We start from the raw sequence: 8,931 nt of genomic DNA, 5'->3' as shown, positions 1-8,931 counted from the left end.
GAAATCTTATGTTTCTGGTGATTTCAAGCTAAACTCATCATAGTAGTGCAACATATTTTCCATAGGAAATGATGGTAGTGGCAAATATCTCGCCCCAAAGATGCCACAGTTGGGAAGCAGATACAAAATCCTGCAAACTCTATTGTCTATGTGTAGGCATCAGAATCCTGTTTCTTCCTCCCCAAACATTTAGAAATAGTAACATGGCTGTTGTTTGGTCATACTACATATGACATTCATCTATGGATTGGAAACAAACATTCAAAATGCTCAGAATGCTTGTTTATAGCTCAAAAAAAAAAATTCCAAAATGCTCAGAACAGATTGTTTCATATTTGAAACAGCAATGTTACACTCAGAACAGGACATTTTGTGAAATTTTATACATGAAAGCTTTAAATATAAAATATTTTGCACACCATTAAAATACAATGCAAAGACATACAAAAGAAGGTCACATTTTCTGGAGGAACCATTAACTGATCTCATATACTGATCAGTTATGATACCTGCCAAACTTTATCCTTCATAGGCTAATTGAAGAAAATCTTCCATTTTGTATTTAAAAACCACCTGGTTCAAGTTTTGAACGAGTGATTGTGATGAAGGTAAAAGCACTTCAGAGGTAGTAAAGACACACTCTTCATTACTCTGGCCAATACGAAACTAAAATTAGGAAGATAGTCTATTTGTCCTTACTCTTGCGATGAGAGATAATGATCACTGTCAGTAGGTGGATTTTCACTTTTATAACCTATAATTGAGTAGTTGTAGCAGAGCAGTGGTTAGAGCCAAGTTTCTCTCCAGCCTTCATAATCTTTAAATTTCCCTAATGCCCATGTGTCGGACTCATTTTTCTATGATGCTTAGATGCATAATGAAGATTCATAATTGTGGGCTCCTAAATGCTTATTTGCTGCCATTCACTAAATATCTGGAATTAGAATTTTTATGAATAGAATCTTAGAATTGTCAACTATTTTCTTTTCTTAATGTATTATTTCATACTTACCTTAATAGTGATTGATATCAAAGTATTGTTTTTAAAAAAAAGATATTTCAAGCATGACTAGAAAATAGATTACTTACACGAGCATACTTTAGCTGTTAATCTCATCTAATACTTAATGACTAAGTATATAATGTATACTTATATATAATGATATAATGACTTTTAAATAGTGAGTTAGAAATAATTTCTGCTAAAAACATGTTCATTTCTAACAAGGATAACAAGGACAATGAAGCACAAAATCAGATTTCCATGAGTAGGATGTTTTTCTAGGCTTGCCATGAGTCTTATTCCCAATATCAAGTATGAACTTATCTGTATGTATGTATGTATGTATGTATGTATGTATGTATGTATGTATGTACAGAATGTAATTAAGTAGTTACATCTACACTGGTTATTTTTCTGTTTCATTTTTAATAGATGATAGTTATTAACAGAGATGAAAAAGCAGGGAACTAATTAAACAGGTGCATTGATAAGATATCAGTGTACTTCAAATAAGCACATTATAAAAATGAACAATGAAACCCTATTTTTTAAATTAACCACATTGTGCTTGCATATTAAAATATATTGTAAAAATGGAAAATAAGTAACTACCTCATTCTGAATTAATTCCCACAGATCATTAAACAACACTAATATTGATGGGTAGAATACTGTAGAAAAAAAAAAATCAACATTGTTGCTGTTTTGTTTAAATAATTATTTTAGGGCAAAGGAAGTCCTGACAATTTCAGAGAAAATATGACACACTACCTCTGGTATGTAAACTTTGACACAAATCAAATACATGAAATATTGTTTGAAAATTAATATGTCTTTCAAATGTACAAAAAGAACTTGCATTTGTCCAATGGGAACTTTCAATGATCAAGTGAAGTAGATAGTCAAGGGTACCTATGAATTAATCTAGGAATAGTATTTATCTCAATAAGAGAAGCACAACCTGAGGTCAGTGTATTGCATGGTGTCCTCAGAAACTTTCCCCAAATTGCTACCAAAACTGCAATATTTAACTTGAAAGAAGGGAAAATTATAAAATACATACAGAGTAATCCTATTAACCATATGTAATAGGAATTAATTTAACTAAAATAAATATAATCAAATTAAAAGTATCTTAGTTTTTGTCTTGGCTTATGTTTTTGCGATTACAGTCCAACCCAACCGTTCAACATGTGTCTTAGCTTGAAAGAAGTCATCTACTCTGACCTAAATAAAAATATTCAAGTGATGTGAAACATTAGCAGCATGTCCATACCAATATTCTCTTTGGGGTGCTTTTACTTCCACAACAATTGTGTCTCAGTGTCTCTAAATAAAATGTTGTGTCCTCATAACTTACCCATACTATTAAAATAGAATATCAACCTGGTACACATAATGACATGTCATATTTTACTATTAGTCCTTTGTTGTTGTTTCCCAAATTTTAACAAGCAACAATATACTTTCAGAGAAACCTGAAATTTCAAATATTGGCTGAGCAGCAATATTGAACGTCTGCTGAAAAGTAGGAAGCCCAGCCTGAGAGCCTGAAGCATTTCTCATGATTTATGGGAACAAGTCCAAAAGTCCTCTACTTCTTCTGAACATTTGTGTTGCTCATTATATTAACAATCCTGGATGTTCAAAATAAACATTAAGTAGTAAATCTTGCCAAGTTGAAGGACAATGAGTTCCAAGGCTTATCTTGATATAAACAGTCAATTAGAACTGTTATTAAAAAGTAGCAATGTCCAGAGTTGATATTCCTTCACAGGCGTTGCATAAGTATGTCTTTGAGAGGAATCTTTTCCCAATCAGATCTCAAGCAGGTCTTCTCCACTCTCGTCACTCTCTACAGTAAGTTGCCTTGTCCACCACTTCTTAACTTCTGATCCACATGAAGCCATGTCTGACATAGGATTCATTTTGCACACAACAGATTTCATAGTTGTCCGACCACCAATTCTTATATTGACTGAAGACACTGAATGGCTTATTGGTTTTGGGGCTAGGGAATTAAAGAGAAAAACATTCACTGCAAACAAATCATCATCATGCTAAGCAATTCTAGTATGATGAAAAGTGGATTTGTGGCAAAATATTTGCTACCTCTGAAGCCTAATGAAAATATTTTTTTAAAAAAAATTAATTATCCAGTAACACCAACAAGAGGAAACACAATGTTAACTCCACGGATTATTTTCTTTGGTGAGAGAAATTAGCAGCTTTTGATCTCATGAACTTAAGGCTTCCATTATGTATCCCTTGTTACCACGCTTTCTCCTCTATTGAGGACAAAACATTTCTAGAGATAAATCTACACAGAGATCTCCAAGGATGTAATTCTATCTCTCTGAACTACTCTGTACTGATGGTACTATATCTTGCCAGCTGCTGGAATTAAGCAGATAAGCTATAGAACTGCATTGTATTTTCACATTTGTTTTCTACAATAGTGAAACCCTTTTTATATATAACTGAAAGTTTTCATATATAAAACAAAATTATTAACAATTGGAAACAAAATTTGAATAAGCCCATGTCCAGCCTATTTAGTGCAGTAGTGATTAGAGTATTGAACCAGGACTGGGAAGGTTGAATTCAAGTCCTACTTGGCTAAATTGGGGCACTTACTTTCTCTCAGACTGTTATCTCACACTGCTTTACTTGGAGAAAAAAAAAACTACCAGAGAAAGCTGAGCATCTACAGGACACAATGTAAGAGTGGTACAGGAACTCCTCAGTAATGATGGCAGTTGGGACCTGAATTTCCATTGCTAAGCAACGTGGTCATAAAGCATGACATCATATGACCATGCTGCTTAGTGATGGCAGTTCTGCTGTTGTTAAGTGATTCTTGCACTCTCATTAATTGCAATATCTTGACCTCATTTGTGAACTCCTGTCAGCTCACCCACAGGCTTTGGTTGTGGAAAGCCACCAGTGAAAGTCACAAATGGCAATCACATGACCATGGGATGATGTGACCTTGTAATTATGAGACAGTTGCTGAGTGCCTAGATTGTGATCATGTGATAGTGAAGAACTGTGACAGCTACAACTACCAGTTGTAAGTACCACTAGTTCAATGCGGTTGTAAGTTTGGTTTTAATGGTTGCTGAACATCATTAAACGAGGACTACACTTATTGGTAACAAAAATGAGAATGCTTACAACGTGGACTTTTGCCAATGTATATTATAAATATATACTAAAAAAAAACGTATATACAAATGGCATACCATAAGTTGATTTTTCTTCAATCATTCCAAGTTTGAAGTTCTGCTCCCTTTAATTGTGAGTCTATTGAATATTTCTTTATGCATTTAAATCAGTACATAAAAACATAAGCAGTGCCTTACTGGATCAGACTCTGGCCCATCAAGTCCAGCAATCTATAAAAAGAGTTGGCCAGCCTACCTCACAAGGAAGTCAATTTGTCTCCCAGCAGATAGCCTTCAGAAGCAGTCATCTTGCCATCAAGGCTAATAGCCATTGATCCCCATGACTTCTATGAATTTGTCCAACTCTTTTTTGAAACCAATCAAGCTGGTACCCAACACTGCATCTCATGGTAGCCATGGATCTTCAAGATAAGCCTTTTATGATATTAACTCTCTGAATTTATAAACCCTAGTTGTTTATAGCCCCAAGATCTTAACTTATTGTTGCTTTCACTATTGCCATTGTTCATGTTATTGCTTGTTTTTCTGTTTAAGAGTAACAATTATTTATTGTAATCATTATTTGAGTATTGAACAGTTTGAGTGGCAGACATTATTCTGCCATAATCCCAGTTCAACAGAACATTCCTCCTATTCTGTATTTAAAATGTACAGTATTTACTGAACAATAGATTTCTTTCCAAGCACTTAGAGCTAGGATTTTCCTCTTTTCTTCTGGTGTCACCAAAGGCCAAACTGAATTAAAATTCTGGATTCTACACAAATGCTATTAATGTAAGAACTGCCATCCTGAGCTGTAGCTTTGCTAGGTTACCTGGGATACTGCATCTCCCACAAAGTGGTAGAGATGGACCCAGAGAAGGTACAAGCTGTGCTCGAAGCCCTCTGTATCAGAAGGAGCTGCAAAGGAGCTGCAAAGCCCCCTGTATCAGAAGGAGCTGCAAAGAGTTGGTTTCTCTAACTTCTACCGGCAGTTCATTCTGACGTTTGCACAGATCAAGCTGCCAATCACCAATCTACTCAAAGCCAAAGGAGAGGGAAATATCCAGGCTGGGGCAACCACTCAAATGGTCCAGCAACTGTTTGCGGCTGAGCCAGTCCTTAAACACCCCAATCCCGACAAACTGTTTGTCATCCAAGCAGATGCCAGTGATGTCACTGTGCATGCCGTCCTCCTCCAAAAGATCAAACAAGGACTCCTACAACCATGTGCCTATACCTCCAAGAAACTCTCTACCACAGAGTGCGGGTGGACAATATGGGAAAAGGAAGCCTACACAGTACAATGGATGTTACTTACCTGGAGACAGGTAAGGGAATAAGGCTCCTTTCGAGGTCTGGACAGATCACAAGAATCTGGAAGCACTGAAGACTCCCTGAAAACTGTCTCCTAAACCAGTGAGGTGAGTGCAATACTTCAATCAGTTCAATTTCATCCTGTGTTACTTGCCGGGAGGAAATAATTTCCTGGCAGATGTACTCTCAAGGCTATGCCAGTATAACAGTACAAGGGAGGAGACTGTAAACTCCATCATCCCTTCCAGTCAAACAGCAGCTCCCACCATCACCAGGGCACAAAACAAAGCTGAGAGCAAGGTAACCGACAATCTTGTTCAACCGCTAAGAGCGTCCCTTACCAGGGAGATTGGTTTGCATGCCACAAAGCTGACTTCACTCTACATAATGGTCTTGCCTGGAGTGGGTCTAAATTCTATGTACCCACAAGCTAGAGGACTTTAGTTTTGCAGCATAGCCACAGTTCCAAAATGGCTGGACACTTTGGATTTGTCAAAACCTTGGTGAGACGCCAATTCTGGTGGCCAAACATGAAATTAGAGTGTTGAACTGGGGAAGGTTGAATTCAAGGCCTATTTGGCTAAATTGGGCCACTTACTTTCTCTTAGACCATCATATTTCACACTGCTATATTTGGAGAAAAGCTATGTCGCCAGTTGCCCTGTGTGTGCATTCATGAAGGGTCACCCCAGGAAACCACAAGGTTTCCTACAATATATAGGTAACCCCAGGGCCTTTTTTCTCATAGAACGCTCAGGGTAGGCAAGGCGGGTTGTATGACATGTGTGAGTTTTGGCACCTTTTTTAAAAAATAAAAATAAAAAAAGCACTGGGTAACCCTATGGCTCCTTGGAAGGAGATTTCTATGGACTTTATTGTGGAACTACCTGACAGCTCAGGGAACACAGTAATATGGGTTTTTTTTACTGACCTCTTCTCCAAACAGGATCACTTCATGGCTTGTCCCAAAATCCCTTCGGCACAGACCCTAGAAAAATTCTTTGTGCAATATATCTACCAGCTCCATGGAGCTCCGACCAGAATAATTTCAGACCGGTGTGTATGTGTGTGTCCAATTTACTTTCCAATTTTGGCAAGAATTTTTAAAGCTCTTGGGTATCTTTATTATTATGTCAATTACCAACAAGACAATTGGTCAGACTTTCTCCTCTTTGCAGAGGTCACTTATAACAATTTATATACACTACCTGTTTCATGCCATTCTGGGTGACCACTGGCAAGGACCCAACAATCTCTCTAAAGCACGTCGCTAGCTGAATGGGAAAAATCCCTGCAAATCACATGGCCAGTTGTCCACAAGGTGCTTGAAAATGCGAGAGACACCCACAAAAAGTACACTGACAAAAAGAGATTGCAGCAAAAGGAATTTAAAGTTTCCACAAAATTCCTGTAATCCAGACAATCCTTGAAGAAACTGAGACCAAAATATGTTGGACCTTTCCCTATCATTAGACTCATCAACCAGTGATGGTGGAATTAAAGCTACCAAACACCCTTCAACGCGTCCATCCTGTTTTCCACTGCAGCCTTTTAAAATCTGCAAACACATCGCCCTTTCATCCTGCAACCAAGCCGCCCCCACCCCTTACACTTATTGAACCAGAACAACACTTTGGGGTCAAAGAGATCCTTGATTCGTGGGCACACAGAGGTAAACTTCAATATTTAATCCTCTGGAAATGTTTCCCACCTTCTGAAATGAGTGGGTTGATACCCAACATGTGTAGTCACCATGCCTGCTCCATAAATTTCATAACTGATACCTTGACAAACGTCACCAGAATCCTAATCTTTCTTTTGTTTCTTTTCTTTCCCTAGGTTTAGCCCTTTTTTCAAGGGGGCAGAATGTCAGAACTGCCATCTTGAGCTGCAGCTTTGCTTTGCTAAATGCCAGCCTGCCATAGATTATGGGGGGAGGGAGCTGCCGGGAAGAGGAAAACCGAAACTACTTGTCATGCCTTCCCAAGACCTCTGCTCATCGTACCAAGGCCAGAGATCCGGGAGGGGAATGCAATGTCTCACTATCTAGCCCACAGACACAATTCCTTTGAATGTGACTGGACAATAGGAAGATAATGGGGGAGGAACAGGAAAGGGAAAGTTAACTAGGGAAGCTTTGCACGCAAATGTTTTACAGTTGCTTCACTGTAATCCACTTGGCTTTTAGTAAAAGTATATCTTTCACTACAAATGGAGCTGAGGGTCTTTCTTGTTAAGGCACCAAGTTGGGACAGGCCTGAGAATGAACTCAGAAGTCCATTTCTTATGGATAAGTAAATTTCAAACAATGGCTGTAAGAATAAGGTGTTTATTTGTCACTGATGATCTGAGGGGATAGGTTACGGCATAAAATAGACTAATATTAGAATAATTTGGTGCACTAACTAGATGAGAAATGTGCCTAAAGTGATTCAGAATTTGTTTCAATACACAAAGTTTCTTTTGAAGGAAAGGAAGTTGAAATTGGCTCATGTTAGGCTAGAATATGAATCAGAAATTTCATTTCCTTTTCTCTTGAGAATATATTTGACACATGTTGCCATGAAATGTCTAGGACTGTCATGCATAAGATTGTCATGTGACTTTCTAAATATAACTAAACATTCTCTTGATTTTCAGAGCTATATCAGACAGAACTCCAAATTTCATTTACCGAAGGCATTTTGTATTTATTTTGTACTCTCAATACTCTGAAACTGCATCAGTTTGGGAATGTGCTTTATATCCCTTTTCACTTACCAGATGGCAAACGCCATTGTCCAAGCTTTCGTTGAGGTTTACCCCCGTCACCAGAATCTTGTCGATATCCACCTCTGTCAGAAAGCGTGGGGCTAAGCAGCTGCTGTTCATTACTTGTCTGAATAGAATGAGAGAGAAAAGGAATTAAAACCTGAAAACAACAAAAAGGACCTTTGATTTTTGGCCCTTGTTTCACAAATTTTGCAATTGAAATTTTGTATAGATCATTCTGTTCAGCCCCGTGTATTTTCTTTTTGTTAATTTTTTTAAAAGCCACATTCATTATCATTGGCATATATTGGCATATTTGAATGCAGATTTCTCAAATGTATGTGTGTGCATATCTGTTAATAATGTTTTCTATGCATGTTTTTTCATATGTAATTTTTCCAATCCATTTTGACACATTTCACCCAGATACAAACATCCATATTTAGACTCTAAATGTTGCTCTCTCATTTAGATACTAATAGAATCTGTTGTGATAGATCAAGCCATTTTATTCCCATTAATATCTGTGTTAAGTTTCTTTTACATCCCTGGCTACAACGTATTGACAATATTATTTATTGCCACATTTATTTCTAGAAACATTTTAGGAAAATGTATTCCAGAATGTTATGGGATTCAATGTGTTATTCCAAAATATAAAACACTGGTCACAGAAAAAATAAAGGTTGTTTA

At 37.2% G+C, this 8,931-nt stretch overlaps 1 protein-coding gene across 1 annotated transcript in view; it reads right to left on the bottom strand.

Annotated features, from left to right (window-relative positions):
* Positions 1–2,820: 2,820 nt before the first annotated feature.
* NALCN (sodium leak channel, non-selective) overlaps positions 2,821–8,931 on the bottom strand; it is a 222,705-nt gene continuing 216,594 nt past the window's right edge. Inside the window, 2 exon segments of the mRNA XM_015818011.1 lie at positions 2,821–3,014; positions 8,248–8,365. Of these exon segments, the coding sequence (XP_015673497.1) occupies positions 2,821–3,014; positions 8,248–8,365 (312 nt within the window).

Source organism: Protobothrops mucrosquamatus, unplaced genomic scaffold (genome assembly GCF_001527695.2).
Source record: "Protobothrops mucrosquamatus isolate PMUCROS unplaced genomic scaffold, P.Mucros_1.0 scaffold664, whole genome shotgun sequence".
NCBI lineage: Eukaryota > Metazoa > Chordata > Lepidosauria > Squamata > Viperidae > Protobothrops > Protobothrops mucrosquamatus.
This window is presented reverse-complemented; position numbering and strand designations above follow the sequence as displayed.